This window comes from Mobula birostris, chromosome 7 (genome assembly GCF_030028105.1).
Source record: "Mobula birostris isolate sMobBir1 chromosome 7, sMobBir1.hap1, whole genome shotgun sequence".
In the NCBI taxonomy this organism is placed as follows: Eukaryota; Metazoa; Chordata; class Chondrichthyes; order Myliobatiformes; family Myliobatidae; genus Mobula; species Mobula birostris.
Window position 1 is genome coordinate 173,956,152 of NC_092376.1, and position 18,276 is coordinate 173,974,427.

General features: G+C 43.8%; 1 protein-coding gene across 1 annotated transcript in view; it reads left to right on the forward strand.

The window, feature by feature from the left end:
• The first annotated feature begins 1,171 nt into the window (after positions 1-1,171).
• mrnip (MRN complex interacting protein) overlaps positions 1,172-18,276 on the forward strand; it is a 33,085-nt gene continuing 15,980 nt past the window's right edge. Inside the window, exons 1-2 of the mRNA XM_072264111.1 lie at positions 1,172-1,243; positions 8,992-9,051. Of these exons, the coding sequence (XP_072120212.1) occupies positions 1,172-1,243; positions 8,992-9,051 (132 nt within the window). The remainder of the gene's footprint in view (positions 1,244-8,991; positions 9,052-18,276) is intronic.

The following is an 18,276-nucleotide window of genomic DNA, read 5'->3' on the forward strand; positions in this document are numbered from 1 at the left end:
AGGACCAGACTCCAGGTGTTTTTCCATTTCTGCTGGTTCTTTAACCCGTTACAGGGTACATAACACAGGAAAAAGGGCTGAGAGGGAAATGGATCGGCCATGATGAATTGGTGGAGCAGACTCGAATTGCCTTAATTCTGCTCCCAAGGCTTATGGTGTTATTTAGTACCTATTTCAATCTCAGTGTTGGAACGTGGCCAAGTGGTGAAGGTGTCGGTCTAGTGATCCGAAGGTCGCTAGTTCGAGCCTTGGCTGAGGCAGCGTGTTGTGTCCTTGAGCAAGGCACTGAACCACACATTGCTCTGCGGTGGCACCGGTGCCAAGCTGTATGGGTCCTAATGCCCTTCCCTTGGCAACATCAGTGGCGTGGAGAGGGGAGACTTGCACCATGGGCAACTGCTGGTCTTCCATACAACCTTGCCAGGCCTGCGCCCTGGAAACCTTCCAAGGCACAAATCCATGGTCTCATGAGACTATTTCAATCTCAACTACCCCTGACAGGATGTAACACACCAGGGAAACGGGTCCCCCCTTCAACCCATCTGCTCCAGCTATCCAAAATGCCTAGTTCCGTCTGGCTCTCGGCCTTTTCTTTCCATACTCACTGTCTGCTCGCCATTGTCACCCACATCAGGCTGCAGGCCCCCCTCGCCTTAACCTTGTGTGTCTAGGGCACTGTCCACAGCAGTAAGGCTGCCTTTTCTGTTCACTCTCGTAGAATTGGGGTAGATGACTTATTTCAATCAGATTTATAAATCACTAACGCGAAATTTGTTGTTTTGCGCCGCGGTACAGTGCAAAGACAGGATTACAATAAATTACAGACTATATCAACCACTTCAGAACCTGCAACCCAAAGGCCGTAACGCGGGCGTTTTTAACGTGGCCGCTGGTGTGCGGACTCCCACCGATAGGCGGCGCTCCCCTCGGTGGGCAGATGACATGACACGCGGTCAGGCGGCGGTGCCACGCATGTGTCTTGTGGTTCGCTGCTGGCTGAGCTGGGGAGGGAGGTACAGCGCAGGCGTTTATTGGTTGAATGCCGGCCGCGGAGATATTTTACGCGTGCGTATTGCGGCTGGTTGCCGGCGGGGCTGGTAGTCGTGTGGATTGGCGGGCGGCTCCGGTTTCCGTGGAAACGGCTTAGCGCGGGAGGCCTGAGGCGGCGGCGATGGCGACGGCGACGGCGCAGCGGTTCCAGGCGCTGAGGTGCTGTTTTTGCCAGACGTACCAGGTGCAGCAGGTAGGGAGCCATCGGGGTGGACTGGCCTCAAGTCAGGAGAGCGATGAGAGCTAGCAAAGCGGTATGGACTGGTTAAATGAGTGTGCAAGAACTTGTCCGATTTATAAGAGCTTATCCGTTTTGGAAGGAAAATTAAAACTATAATTGAAATGGCGTTAGAATACAAAGTAACTCAGCAGGTCAGGCAGCACCTATGCAGGCGAATAAACAATTGACATTTCACCGGAGGCTGCGCGAGTCACATGCGATGAGACTGTGCCGACACTGATAAAGTTAAAAGTGAATTTATTAAAGTACATATACGTCACCGTATACAATCCTGAGATTCATTCTCTAGCCGGCATACTCAATAAATCTATAATAGAATCGTAGAACAGTACAGAAACAGGCCCTTCGGCCCGCGATGCTGTGCCCAAACAACTTAAAAAGTAATCAAAATCAGTGTGCCTATCCCTTCAATGTCCTCTTATATTAGCCATTTCTGCCCTCTGTCTTGAACACCTATATCAAGTCACCCCTCATCCACCCGCCGATGTTGCCCGAACTGCTGAGTTCCTCCAGCAGATTGTGCGTTGCTCCACACTGTATCATCTGCAAAATCTGTGTCTCCAAATGCTGTTCAGTGAACCACCCCAGGTTTCATCCTCACCTTCAAACTGGCCCATCTGGTCTGCTCCGCCATTCCATCGTCGGCATTGTTACTTAGTGTACAACTGTTTCTCAGGTGTTACCTGTATCGTCTATAGGGAAGATCAATGCAAAATTTCTTTAATTCAACTTTTGTTTTCCATTACTGATACCAGAAATCATTTTCTATGGCCCCAATATTCAGAGAACAGTACAACCCAGGGACAGGCCGTTCATAGAACAGGACAGCCCAGGGACAGGCCATTCATAGAACAGGACAGCCCAGGGACAGGCCATTCATAGAACAGGACAGCCCAGGGACAGGCCATTCATAGAACAGGACAGAACAGGGACAGGACATTCAGAGAACAGTACAGCCCAGGGACAGGACATTCAGAGGACAGGACAGAACAGGGACAGGCCATTCATAGAACAGGACAGCCCAGGGACAAAACATTCAGCCCTCAATTTTGTTCCAAACCAGCTGAAAAGCAAATCAAAAATAGCCAAACACGAATCCCTACTACCTACACCATGTCCATACCCCTCCATCTTCCTTACATCATGTTCCTATCCAATGTCTCAAAAGCCCCTAATGTACTTTCCTCTATCGCCATACCAGGCAGCACCTTCCAGGCATCCACCACTCTCAGTAAAAAATAAACTTACCCCTCACATCTCCCTTGAACCTACGCCCTTTCACCTTGCCCTCTGGTATGAGACAGTTCAACCCCGGGAAACGGATACTCTGTCCACTCTGTCTGTGCCTCTCATAATCTTATTCCGGAGGCCTAATCAGCGGCCAGAGCAGAGCACAGCGTCGAGATTTCACGCAGGTTGGTGACACTTGTTTAAATGGAGAGCTTTGCTTCGCAGCTGTTCGCACATTCCGGAGGCCCAGTCAGCAGTGGGAGCAGAACAATGTGAATCAGTTAAAAGTACAGAAGGGGCAAGTGGGGCAGCCATTGTTAGGAGTAGGAGTGTCAGGCTTTGGCTTGAAAGAGGTGTTGGCTCCGGATAAGCTTCTGTTAAGGTTCACTATTTTCCCCTCTTGCTGTACGAGTGTAGTAAATAGCCACTGTGTGCCCTTCATGTCGGATGTTGGAGTCCTGGGGGACCCAGAGGACCACATCTGCATGAAGTGCATCAGCTGCAGCTCCTTGAAGACCGCGTTGGAGATCTGGAGCAGCAACTGATGACCATTGGCTTGTAAGGAAAATGATTGGAGTTATAGTGAAGTAGTCGCCCCGAAGTTGCAGGAGACCGATAGCCGGGTGACTGTCTGGAGAAATGGAAAGGTGAACAGGCAGTTAGTGCTAAGCACCCCTGAGGCCATTCCCCTCAATAATAAGTATACTGTTTTGGATACTGTTGTGGGGGGTGATCGCCCACTAGGTTACTGGCACTGAGCATAGGTCTGTGGTGCAGAAGGGAAAGAGGGAGAAGAGGGGAGCTGTAGTGATAAAGGACTCAATAGTCAGGGGAACAGACAGGAAATTCTGTGGACATGAACAGGACAATGGATGGTATGTTGCCTCTCAGGTTCCAGGGTCAGGGATGTCTCGGATCGTGTCCACAACATTTTGGAGCAGGAGAGAGAACAGCCAGATGTCTTATTGGAACCAATGACATAGGCAGAAAAAGCAAAGAGGTCCTGAAAAGAGAATTTAGAGACCTTGTTAGAAAGCTGGGAAGCAGGACTTCTAGGGTAGTAATTTCTGGATTGCTGCCTGTTCCACGCACTGGTGAGAGTAGGAACAGCATGATTTGGCAAATTAATGCGTGGCAGGGAAGCTGCTGCAGGGGGGCAGGGCTTCAGGTTCTCGGATCATTGGGATCTCTTCTGGGGTAGGTATGACCTGCTCAAAAGTGACGGGTTGCACCTGAACCCGAGGGAGACCAATATTCTTATGGGCAGGTTTGTTAGAGCTGATGGGGAGGGTTTAAAGTAATTTGGCGGGGGTTGGAAACCAGAATGAAGGGTCTCAGGATAGGACGGATGGTAAAAAAGCAAAGATAGCGTGCAACCAGACTGTCATGAAGGGCAGGCAGATGATAGGACAAAATTGCAGCCAGCATGGTGAGTATCAGTGGATTAAGGATGCAGAATCAAAAAGGATAGCAAATACAGTACTCAAAGTGTTATATTTCAATGCATGGAGTATAAGAAATAAGGTGGATGATCTTGTTGCACTACTACAGAGTGTCAGGTATGACGTGACTATCACTGAATCACGGCTGAAGGATGGTTGGAGTTGGGAGCTGAATGTCCAAGGTTACATGTGGTATTGGAGGAATGAGAAGGTAGGCATAGAAGGTGGCATGCCTCTGCTGGTAAAGAATGGCATCAAATCATTAGAAAGATGTGCTAAAGGATCAGAATATCTTGAATCCTTGTGGGTTGAGTTAAGAAACCTCGAGGGTAAAAGGACCGTGATGGCAGTTATATATAGGCCTCCCAACAATGGCTGGGAGATACACCACACATTACAGCAGGAAATAGAAAAGAAGTCAAAAGGACAATGTTACGATAGTGTTGGGAGATTTTAACATGCACATCAATTGGGGAAAATCAGATTGGTAATGGATCTCAAGAGAGTTAGTTTATTGAATGCCTGTGAGATGGCTTTTTAGAGCAGCTTGTCGAGGAACTTACTATGGCATCAGCTATACTGGATTGGGTGTTATGAAATAAACAGACTATTAGGGAGCTTAAGGTAAAAGTGCCCTTGGGAGCCAATGATCACAATATGATTGAGTTCAACTTGAAATTTGATAGAGTGAAAGTAAAGTCTGACATAGCAGTATTTCAGTGGAGTAAGGGAAATTACAGTGGTATGAGAGAGGAGTTGACCAAAGTAAATTGGGAGGAGCATCTGGCAGGGATGACAGCAGAGCAGCAATGGCGTGAGTTTCTGGGGAAAATGAGGAAGGTGCAGGACTGGTGTATTTCAAGAACTAAGAAATACTTAAATGGCAAAATAGTTCAACTGTGGCTGACAAGGAAAGTTGAAACTAATGTAAAAACAAAGGAGAGAGCATACAACAAAGCAAAAATTGTCACGTTCCTGTGACGGGTTAAAGATCCAGAAGAAATGGAAAACACTTTGGAGTCTGGTATTGCTATTAATTAATGGTATTTATTAGTAACTACGCAATGCAGTAATATAAAATCAGGTATATCAAACAGGTTAGCGATGATTTTATATATATACATACATACATACACACACACACACACACACACACACACACACGTGTGGAAATATATGAAAACCAAGCTTCTTCGAGTCTAGGGGTAAATAGATAGTCTTACAATGATGAGTAAAGTTCAGTTCAGTTCGTGGTATTGAGTTGAGTAGTGATAGACAGAGAGAGATTTGAGTCTTCAGGTGAGCTGACGGCGTCAATCTTCCCGTTGTTCTCCGAAATCTTTTAGAAGTCACCGACTGTGACCGCAACAAAGGGGACCGTTCTCCTGTGGTGAAATTATCAACCCAGGCGAGGGTCGGGCACACGAATAACTCCCCACCTGTCACACCCTTTTTACACTACAAGAGCCACTGATCGATCCTCCCGATGGATCCTCCAAAGCCCAGCTTTCTGCGGGCACAACAAACCTCATTCAGTGTCCAAAACCATGTGTCTGCGGGTCTAACAGCTGACCTTCTATTTATCTCATCATGCTGAACACCAACTGTCCATAAAGCAGCTCCTCCCTTCTCTCTCTGTAGGAACTTAGTCATAGTCATACTTTATTGATCCCGGGGGAAATTGGTTTTCGTTACAGTTGCACCATAAATAATAAATAGTAATAGAACCATTAATAGTTAAATAGTAATATGTAAATTATGCCAGTAAATTATGAAATAAGTCCAGGTCCAGCCTCCAAGGGAGGAGTTATAAAGTTTGATGGCCACAGGCAGGAATGACTTCCTATGACGCTCTGTGCTGCATCTCAGTGGAATGAGTCTCTGGCTGAATGTACTCCTGTGCCCAACCAGTACATTATGTAGTGGATGGGAGACATTGTCCAAGGTGGCATGCAACTTGGACAGCATCCTCTTTTCAGACACCACCGTGAGAGAGTCCAGTTCCATCCCCACAACATCACTGGCCTTACGAATGAGTTTGTTGATGCTGTTGGTGTCTGCTACCCTCAGCCTGCTGCCCCAGCACACAACAGCAAACATGATAGCACTGGCCACCACAGACTTGTAGAACATCCTCAGCATCATCCAGCAGATGTTAAAGGACCTCAGGCTCCTCAAGCTGCCAGTGTCCTTGCAAAAGTGTAAACATGCTGTGAGCAGTCTTCGTGTCTCTCTCTGTCTCTCTGTCTCTCTCACACTCACACACTTCATAGGGATAATTCAGGATACCAACACAAAATAAACAGGAAGATTGGGGATTGGGAAGCTTTTAACAACCTACAGAGCGCAACTAAATGAATCATTAGAAGGGAAAAGATGAAAAATGAAAGCAAGATAGCAAACAATGCCAATGTGGATAGTAAAAGCTTTTTCAAGTCTGTAAAAAAGAAGTGAGAATGGATATAGGACTACTAGAAAATGAGGCTGGAGAAGTAATAACAGGGCACAAGGAGATGGCTGATGAACTAAATGAGCATTTAGCATCATTCTTCATTGTGGAAGACTCTAGTAATATACCTGATGTTGTAGTGTGTGAGTGAAGAGAAGTGGGTGCAGTTACTATTACAAGGAAGTTGCTCAAAAAGCTGGAAGACCTTAAGGGTACATAAGTCACCCAGACGAGAGGAACTGCACCCTAGGGCTCTGAAAGAGGTAGCATGAGAGATTGTGGAGGCATTAGTAATGATCTTTCAAAAATCATTGGACCCTGTCATGGTACCAGAGGACTGGAAATTGCAAATGTCACTTTGCTCTTTAAGAAAGGAGGAAGGCAGCAGAGAAAGGAAACTTAAAGACCAGTTAGCCTGACCTCAGTGGTTGGGAAGATGTTGGAGTCAATTGTTAAGGATGAGGTGATGGAGTACTTGGTGACACAGGACAAGCTAGGACAAAGTCAGCATGGTTTCCTTTAGGGAAAATCCTGCATGACAAACCTGTTGGATTTCTTTGAGGAGATTACAAGTAGGATAAATAAAGGAGATGCGGTAGATGTTGTATATTTGGACTTTCAGAAGGCCTTTGGCAAGGTGCCACATATAAGGCTGTTTACCAAGTTAAGAGTCTGTGGTATTACAGGAAAGTTACTAACATGGTTAGAGCATTGACTGGATTAGTAGGAGGCAGTTACTAGGAATAAAAGGATCCTTTTCTGGTTGGCTGCCAGTGATTAGTGGTGTTCTGCAGGGGACAATGATGAGACCACTTCTTTTTGTGTTTATCATGCGAGGAATGCTTCATGGCTCTGGGTCTGTACTCGCTGGAATTTGGAAGGATGGGGGGGATCTCATTGAAACCTTTCTAATGTTGAAAGGCCTAGTAGAGTAGATGTGGAAAAGATGTTTTCCCATGGTCTGGGACAAGAGGGCACAGCCTCAGGATAGAGGGGCGTCCATTTAAAACAGCTGCGGAGAAATTTCTTTAACCAGAGGGTGGTGAATCTGTGGAATTTATTACCACAGGCAGCTCTGGAGGCCAGGACATTGGTTTATTTAAGGCAGAGCTTAGTAGGTTCTTGATTGGCCACGGCATCAAAGGTTACCGGGATAGCACATGCCCTCCAAACCAGGCAGCATCCTGGTAAACCTTTTCAGTACCCGCTCCAAAGCCTTGACACCCTTCTCTAATGGGGAGACCAGAATTGTACTCAATACTCCAGATGTGGCTTAACCAGAGCTTCATGAAGCTGCAACACAACTTCCTGATTTTGAACTCAATGCCTTGATTAATAAAAGCAAGCAATCCATAACCCTACTTAACCACACAATTGAGTTCTGTGGCCACTTTCAAGGAGCTATGAACTTGGACCCCAGGATCTCTGCTCAGCAACACTGTTAAGTGTCTTGTCCTTAACTGTAGACTGTCTCCTTGCATTTAAAAGACTGCACGGACTGGCTGTTCAACCAGAGTGCAATAGAAGTTGAGTGAACTTGTCCCCTCTGGTTCAAGAGCCTGATGTTTGGTGGTGGAGGGGGGGGGGTAACAAGTGTTCCTGAACCTGATGGTTTTGGTCCTGATGCTCCTGTACCACCTTCCTGATGGCAGCAGTGAGAAGAGAGCATGGCCTGAATGGTGGGTGTCCCTGACGATGATGCTGCTTTCCTGTGACAATGCTCTGTGTGGATGTGCTCAGTGGTAGAGAGGGCTTTACCTGTGATGGACTGGGCCATTTTCACTACTTTTTGTAGGATTTTCCATTCAAAGGCATGAGTATTTCCATACCAGGCTGTGATGCACCCAGTCAATATACTCTCCACTACACATTTATCAAAGTTTGTCAAAGCTTTAGTTGTCATGCCGAGTCTTTGCAAATTCCTAAGTAAGTGGAGGCGCTGCTGTGCTCTCCTTGTCATTGCACTTGCGTGCTGGGGCCAGGACAGAATGATAACATCAATTAATTTAAAGTTGCTGATCCTCCATTGAAGACTGGCTCATGGACCTCCAGTTTCATTGACACCCATGGTTGTTCCACAGATGATCTCAGATTCATTAGCTCCAGTAGTTAAAAATTACACTGATTAGCAGTAACCAGCAAATCTATTCCACTGCTTTGTTCAAGTAACTGTCATTTGAACATAGAGTATCACAGGCTATTATGCCCACAATATTGTGCTGAACTTTCAACCAACTCTTAAGATCAATCTAACACTTCCCTCCCACATAACCCTCCATGTGTTCTATCATGTGTCTTTCTGAGAGTTTCTTAAATGTCTCTAATGTATCTGCCTCTGCCACCACCCCTGGCAGGGTGTTCAAGGCACCCACCACTCTGTGTAAAAACAAAACACAACTAACCTCTGACATTTCCCCCCCCCATACATTCCTCTAATCACCTGAAGATTATGCCCCCTTGTATTAGCCATTTCTGCCGTGGGAGAAGGACCCTGGCTGTCCACTCTATGTCTCTTATCATCTTTTTGTGAGAAACTTATACAATATTAATGACTTTTAATTAAGTTTTTTTCATTTTAGGTTAAAAAGAGCAAGAAATGGAACTGCAAATTATGTGGAGAGAAACAGTCAGTGCTGAAGGTAAGCTTCAAAGTACAATTATTCTCAAAGTTTGTATACCATATACAACCTTGAGATTGTCTTCTTGCAGGCAGCCACAAAACAAAGATACATAATAGAAATCACGAGAAACCTCAAAGACTGACAAACATCTAATGTATGCAAAAAAACAAATTGTACAAAGAATAAAAAAAATAATACACATAACATAAACTGCAGAGCCTTCAAAAGTGAGTCCACTGCCACGGAGCTAGTTCAGTGCTGCAGGCCACAGCCATGGAGCCGGTTCGGGAGCCCAATGGCTACAGGCCACAGCCATGGAGCTGGTTCAGTGCTGGAGCCGGTTCAGTGCTGCAGTCGGTTCAGGAGCCCAGTGGCTACAGACCACAGCCATGGCAAGAATTGGATGATTTGGCAGGTGAATGTGTGGCTGATGAACAGATGCACGGAGCAGGGGTTCAGATTTACGGGTCATTGAGATCTGGAAAAGGTATGACCTGTATAAGTGGGGCGGGTTATACCTGAACCTGACGGGTACAATATCCTTGCAGGCAGGTTAGCTAGACTTTTTCAGGAGGGTTTAAAATAATTTGGTGGGGGGATGGGAACTGGAGTGAAAGTGCTGAAGATGAGGTAGCTGTTTTACAAACAGGCAATATGTAGTGTGAAGAAGCTGTTGATGGGGCATAATTGCAGTCAACCGGATGAATTGCAACATAAAGGGCGGACAAAATCAAAAAGGGTGAATAGAGGACTGAAAGTTTTGTATTTGATTGCGCCCAGTATACGGAATAAGGTAGATGAATTTGCAGCACAGTTACAGATTGGCATGTATGATGTTGTAGGCATCACTGAATCATGGCTGGAAGAAGATTATAGCTGGGAGCTTAATGTCCAAGCCTATATATTGAAAGGACAGGCAGGAAAGCAGAGGGAGTAATGTTGCTCTATTGGTCAAAAATGAAATCAGATCATTAGAAAGAGGTGACATGGGGTTGGAAGGTTTTGAATCATTGTGGATAGAGCTAAGGAACTGCAAGGGAGTTGTATACAGGCCCCTAAACAGTGGTAAGGATGTAGTCTACAAATTACAACAGGAGATGGAAAATTCAAGCCAAAGGGGCAATGTTACAATAGTCATGGAGGATTTCATTATGCAGGAAGATTGGGAAAATCAGGTTGGTGCTGGATTCCAGGAAGGGGAATTTCAAGAGTGCCTATGAGATGGCTTTTTAGAGCAGCTCATGGTTGAGCCCACCAGGGGATCAGCTATTCTGGATTGGATGTTGTGCAATGAACCAGAATTGATAAGAGAGCTTAAGGTAAAAGAACCTTACGGGGAAGGTGATCATCATGAATTTGCCCTGAAATTTGAGAAGGAGAAACTGAAGAAGGCTTGGGAGAAAATCTGCAGCTTTCAATGGTTCTCGACTAATTCTTTGACTTGGAGAGAACATTGTTGGAAAAACATTATAAGATACTTCAAGACCCCACATCAGGAAAAATATAAAGATACAAATGTGATGTGTTGGAGAAGGTGCGGCTCCAAGGAGGCAAATCACTTTCATATTTTTTGGGATTGCCCTAAATTGTCTATTTTGGGAAGGTATTCATAGAACATTAGTTAAGGTACTTTGGTCCCAGATACCTCTGAACTTTGAGACGCTCTATTTGGGGCATGTATTGTTTCTTGAACAGAAGGAAGATATAAAGTTGCTGCAGGCCCTCTTAGCGGCAAGTAAGAAATCAATCACTAGAAAATGGCTAAATCCAATACCACCTACATTAGAAGATTGGTACGAAATTATCTTGGAAATATTTAAAATGGAAAAGTTGACTTACTCCCTGAGAACTCAAAAAGAAAAATTTTATCAAATCTGGAATAAATGGATTGAATATATAACCCCAATGCGAGCAGACTTTAGATGACTCTCCTAATGATTTATACTACTCTTCTCATCAACACAGTAATATTGCTAACGTAAGCACCCCTAGTCTAAATATTTGTTTTTTTTTTGTTTTCTTTTGGAAAATAGAGAATTAACACAAGTAAAGGGAAAGATTTGGGAAAGGGAGAAAAAAATGAAAAAATTAAGTAAATAAGTACATAGGGATTGGATAATTATGTCTGCGGGCAGGAGCAAGCATGAACAAATTAGGATATAAACACCTACAATGGTTGATACATAGGCTTATATACAACATTTTGGACCAGTGGAAATGGTCCAGAAGGGTTATATGGAAACTATTATTACCATTTTTCTTAACAACTAATTCCATTACTTAGCCTAATAGGTTAGATTTACCACAGTACATAATTATCTATTTAAATGTTTATTTTCCTTTTATATCATCTCAATGTGTACTTAAGAATGTATAAATAATTGTAGTTTTATACATATAAAAAAATGGAAAAGGTTATATGTGTGAAAAAAGTACATGATATTTGTGAATTCCTTATCCAAATAAAAATAAAATTAAAAAAAAAGAAAAGAGCACTGGCAGGGATGATGACAGAGCTGCAATGGCTGGAATTTCTGGAAGCAATTCGGAAGGCACAGGATATATACATCCCAAAGAGGAAGAAGTATTCTAAAGGAAAGATGACACAATCGTGGCGAGCAAGAGACATCAAAGCCAATGAGAGCATATAATAGAGCAAAATTTAGTGAGAAGTTAGAGGATTGAGATGGTTTTAAAAAGCAACAGAAAGCAACTAAAAAAAAGGTAATTAGAAAGTAAAGAAAGAAGAAGAAAGCCCTTAACTCCAAGTGGAGTCATTGGGACACCGTCATGATGGCGTCTTTTAGCAGGTTTTCTTATTTTTACGAAGCCAAGTTGCTAGCTCGATGCTCAACCCAGCATGGATGGAAAGTGTGGATGGGAGCCGGCTGGGTTCGAACTCAGGAGCCTTCACTCTGAAGTCCAGCGCTGATGCCACTACGCCACCAGCTGGCTATTAGAAAGTAAAGATAAGACCATAAGCCATAGGAGCAGAATTAGGTTATTCAGTCCATCGAGTTTGCTCCACCATTCCACATTGACTGATCACGGATCCCACTCAACCCCATATATCTACCTTCTCGCCATATCCTTTAATGCCCTGACCAATCAGGAAAAATCAACTTCTGCCTTAAATATACCCACGGTCTTGGCCTCCATCAGTCTGTGGCAGAGCATTCCATAGATTTACTACTCTCTGGCTAAAAAACTTCGTCTTTACTTCTGTTCTAAAGGGTTATCCCTCAATTTTGAGGCTGTGCCTTCTAGTTCTGGATACCCCCACCATAGGAAACATCCTCTCCATATCCACCCTATCTAGTCCTTTCGACATTTGGTAGGTTTCAATGCAATTCCCCTGCATTCTTCTAAATTCCAGTGAGTGCAGGCCCAAAGCTGCCAAATGTCCCTCGTGTTAACCCCTTCATTCCCAGAATCATCCTCGTGAACCTCCTCTGGAATCTCCCCAATGACAACACATCCTTTATGAGATATGGGGCCCAAAACTGTTGACAATACTCCAAGTGTAGCCTGACTAGTGTCTTATAAAGGGTCAGCATTATCTACTTGCTCTGATATTCTATTCCCCTTGAAATAAATGCCAATATTGCATTTGCCTTCTTTACCACAGACTTAACCTGTAAATTAACTTTCTGGGAGCTTTGCATGAGGACTCATTTTGCACATTTTTCCAATTTGTCTAAGACCTGCTGCTTCCTCAGCACTACCGACCCCTCCACCTATCTTCGTATCATTCGCAAACTTTGCCACAAAGTCAGCAATTCCATTATGTAAATCATTGACAAACAAAGTAAGAAGCAGTGGTCCCAATACTGACCCTTGAGGAACACCATTAGTCACCATCAGCCAACCAGAAAAGGCCCCTTTATTGCTGCCTCCTGCCTGTCAGCCATTCTTCTATCCATGTCAGTATCTTTCCTGTAATGCCATAAGATTTTATCTTGTAAAGCAGCCTCATGTGTGGCACCTTATCAAACGCCTTCTGAAAATCCAATTAAATGAAAGCCACTGCCTCTCCTTTGTCCACCCCGCTTGCTGCTTCCTCGAAGAACTCTAACAGATTTGTCAGGCAAGATTTCCCTTGTACTGAAACCATGCTGTCTATGACTTATTTCATCATTAGTCTCCAAGTACCTTGAAACCTCATCCTTAATAATAAACCTGCACTTTCCCAACCACTGAGGTTAGGCTAACTGGCCTATAATTTCCTTTCTTTTGACTTCTTCCTTTAGAGAGGACTGACATCTGCAATCTTCCAGTCCTCTATGATTCTTGAAAGATCATGACCAATGCATCCATTGTCTCTTCAGCAACCTCTGGGATGTAGTCCATCTGGTCCAGGTGACTTATCCACCTTAAGACTTTTTAGTTTGCCCGGCACTTTTCCTTTGTAATAGCAATGGCACTCACTCCTGCTCCCTGATGCTCATGGACCTCAGGCATACTGCTGGTGTCTTCCACAGTGAATTTCTGCCATTTCTTTGTCCCCCAATACTACCTCACCAATGTTATTTTCCAATGGTCTAATATCAACTCTCACCTCTCTTTTACTCTTTATATAACTGAAAAAACATTTGGTATCCTGCTTTATATTATTAGAAACATAGAAAACATACAGCACGATACAGGCCATTCGGCCCACAAAGCTGTGCCGAACATGTCCTTATCTTAGAAATTATCTAGGATTACCCATAGCCCTCTATTTTTCTGAGCTTCATGTACCTGCCCAGGAGTCTCTTAAAAGACACTATTGTATCCGCCTCCACCACCGTTGCCGGCAGCCCATTCCACGAACTCACCACCCTCTGCGTTTTTTAAAAAAAAACTTACCCCTGACATCTCCTCTGTACCTACTTCCGAGCACCTTAAACCTGTGCCCTTTTGTGCTAGCCATTCCAGCCCTGGGAAAAAGACTCTTGACTATCCACACGATCAATGCCTCTCATTATCTTGTACACCTCTATCAGGTCACCTCTCATCCTCTGTCACTCCAAGGAAAGAAGGCTGAGTTCACTCAAACTATTCTCATAAGGCATGCTCCCCAATCCAGGCAACATCCTTGTAAGTCTCCTCTGCACCCTTTCTATGGTTTCCAGGTCCTTTCTGTAGTGAGATGACCAGAGCTGAGCACAGTACTCCAAGTGGGGTCTGACCAGGGTCCTATATAGCTGCAACATTACTTTTCGGCTCCTAAACTCAATCCTACGATTGATGAAGGCCAATGCACCGTATGCTTTCTTAACTACAGATTCAACCTGCGTAGCAGCTTTGAGTATCCTATGGACTTGGACCCCAAGATCCCTCTGATCCTCCACACTGCCAAGAGTCTTACCATTAATACTATATTCCTACCAGAATGAACCACCTCACACTTATCTGGGTTGAACTTCATCTGCCACTTCTCAGCCCAGTTTTGCATCCTATCAGTGTCTCGCTGTAACCTCTGACAGCCCTCCACACCATCCACAACACCCCCAACCTTTGTGTCATCGGCAAATTTACTAACTCATCCCTCCACTTCTTCATCCAGGTCATTTATAAAAATCACGAAGAGTAGAGGTCCCAGAACAGATCCCTGAGGCACACCACTGGTGACCGACCTCCATGCAGAATAAGACCCATCTACAACCATTCTTTGCCTTTTGTGGGCAAGCCAATTCTGGATCCACAAAGCAATGTCCCCTTTGATCTCATGTCTCCTTATTTTCTCAATAAGCCTTGCATGGGGTACCTTATCAAATGCCTTGCTGAAATCCATGTATACTACATCTACTGCTCTACCTTCATCAATGTGTTTAGTCACATCCTCAAAAAATCCAATCAGGCTTATAAGGTACGACCTGCCTTTGACAAAGCCATGCTGACTATTCCTAATCATATTATACTTCTCCAAATGTTCATAAATCCTGCCTCTCAGGATCTTCTTCATCAACTTGCCCTCATATTATTGGCTAGTCTGCCCTCATATTTCATCTTTTCCCTTCTTATTGCTTTTTTAGTTGCCTTTTGTTGGATGTTAAAAGCTTCCCAATCATTCAACTTCCTACTCACTTTTGCTACCTTATATGCCCTCTCCTTGGTATTTATGTAGTCCTTAACTTCCTTTGTCAGCCATGGTTGCCAACCCCAGCCATTTGAGAACAACTTCTTCTGTGGGACATATCTATCCTGCGTCTTGTGAACTATTCCCAGAAACTTCAGCCATCTCTATTCTGCTATCATCCCCACCAGTATCCCCCTCCAATCCACCTGGGCAAGCTCCTCTCTCATGCCTCTATAATTCCCTTTATTCCACTGAACAGAGTACATGACCTTTATTCCATTGTGATACTGATACATGTGAGTTGTGCTTCTCCCTCTCAAATTGCAGTATGAATTCAATCATATTATGATCACTGCCTCCTAAGAGTTCCTTTATTTTAAGCACCCTGATAAGATCTGGTGTTTACACAACACCCAATCTAAGATCGCCTTTCCCCCGGTAGGCTCAAGCACAAGCTGCTTTAAAAAGTCACCTCGTAGTCATTCAACAAATTCCCTCACTTGCAATCCGATGCCGGCCAGATTTTCCCAAACCCCTTTCATATTGAAGTCTCCCATTACAGTTGTGTGACTACCCTTATTACTTGCCTTTTCCAGCTCCCTTTTCAATCTTAACCCCACATCTTGGCTACTATTTTGAGGCCTATATATGATTCCCATAATGGTTTTTCTTAACTTCATCCACAAAAATTTGACATTCTCTGACCCTATGTCAGCTCTTTCTAAAGATGTAATTCCATCTCTTACCAACAAAGCCACACCACCGCCTATGCCTTCCTGCCTGTCCTTTTGATACAAAGTATATCCTTTGATGTTGAGCTCCCAACTATGGCCTTCTTTCAGCCACGACTCAGTGATGCCCACAACGTCATACCGACCAATATGTAATTGTGCCACGAGTTTGTCCACCTTATTCCGGATGCTACGTGCATTTAAATACAGCACCTTCAGTCCTGCATTCTTTATCCTTTTGAATTTTGCTTGTGGCACAATTTAACTCTGTTCTGTCTGCATTTGTACCCGAAGATGGACTACAAAAGTAGCTAGCTAATAATATTAAAGAAGATAAACAAAAGTTTCTTCAGATACCATAAAGTGTAAAAGAGAGACGAGTGGATATTGGACTACTGGAAAACGATGCTGGAGAGGTAGGAATGAGGGACAACAAAATGGCAGAAGAACTGAAGTATTTTGTGTCAGTCTTCACTGTGGAAGGCACTAGCAGTTTTGATGGAAGCTCTAGGTGTGAGGGGTCATGTGAAGTTACCATTACTAGATAGGAGGTTCTTAGGAAATGGTAGATAGGTCACCTGGACTAGATGGTGTACACCCTTGGGTTCTGAAGGAGGTCGATGAAGAGATCCTGGAGGCAATAGTAATGATCTTTCAAGAATCATTGAATGGTTCTGGAAGACTGAAAATTTGCAAATATCACTCCACTCTTCAAGAAGGGAGAGAGGCAGAAGAAAGGAAACTACAGGCCAGTTAGTCTGACCTCAGTGGTTGGGAAGATGTTGGAGTCGATTATTAAGATGAGGTCTCACAATACAGAAACACATGATAAAATAGGTCGCAGTCAGTATGTTTTCCTAAAGGGAAAATCTTACCTGACAAATCTGTTGGTGAAGAAATAACAAGCAGGATGGACACAGGAGAATCAGTTGATGTTGCGTACTTGGATTTTTTTCAGAAGGCCTTTGACAAGGTGCCACACTTGAGGTTGCTTAACAAGCTACGAATCCATGGTGTTAGAGGAAAGATTCTCGCAGATTGAGCAGTGACTGATTGGCAGGAGGCAAAGAGTGCAAATAAAAGTCTTTTCTGGTTGGCTGCCGGTGACTAGTAGTGTTCCACAGGGCTCTGTGTTGGGACTGATTCTTTTTACGTTGCACATCAATGATTTGGGTGATGGAATTAATGATTTTATTGCAAAGTTTACAGGTGATATGAAGGTAGATGGGGGGGCAGGTAGTTTTGAAGAAGCTATAGAAGGACTTAGATTAGGATAATATGCAAAGAAATGGCAGATGGAACAGTGTTAGGAAGTGTACAGTCGTGCACTTTGGTAGAAGAATGAAAAGGTTGACTATGTCCTAGATGGAGAGGAAAAAATACAAAAATCTGAGGTGCAAAGGGGCTTGGGAATCCTTGTGCAGGATTCCCTAAAGGTCAATTTGCAGGTTGAATCTGTGGTGAGAAAGGTAAATGTAATGTTAGCATTCATTTCATGAGGACTAGAATATAAAAGTAAGAATATAATGTTGAGACTTTATAAAGCACTGGTGAGGCCTCACTTGGAGTATTATGAGCAGTTTCGGGCCCTTTATCTTAGAAAGGATTTGCTGAAGCTGGAGAGGGTTCAAAGGAGTTTCAGGAAAGTGGTTCCAAGATTGAGTGGATGTGGAGAGGATGTTTCTTATGGTGGGAGAGTTTAAGACCAGGGGATACAGCCTCAGAATAGAGGGGCGTCCTTTTAGAATGGAAATGAGGAAAAGTTTCTTTTGCCAGAGAGTGGTAAATCTGTAGAAGTCTTTGCCACCAGCAGCTATGGAGGCCCATTCTTTATGTATATTTAAGACAGAGGTTGATAGATTCTTGATTTGTCAGGGCCATGAAAAGATATGGGGAGAAGGCAGGAGATTGGGGCTAAGAGGAAAATTGGATCAGCCATGATGAAATGGCACTGCATACTCTGGGCCAAGTAGCCTCCACTAGTCACGGGTCTCCACTCAGAGAGTGCAGCCACTGTCTGACTTCTCCCACAAAGCCAATGTCTAACCCAATTTGCTGCCTCATCTTGACTGCTTAACGACTGAACCTTCTTGACCAACCTTCTATGCGGGACTTTGTCAAATGCCTTGCTAAAGTCCACGTAGACAACATCCACTGCCTTGCCTTCATTGACTTTCTTGGTAACTTCCTTGAAAAACTTTATAAGATTGGTTAGACATAACTTATTACACACAAAGCCATGCTGACTATCCCTTATCAGTTTGCTTGTATGTTATGTAATGACATATATACAAATAACTGCTTAGTATGATTTCTAGTGGGCACAATATGTCCAGTATATGCTAGTTCAATGTTTCCCTAGTGGTTATATTGATATGATTCTGGAAACTTCTCTTGGTGCTGTATTGATTGAATAAGAACTATCTCATTGATTGATTCTTATCTACAAAT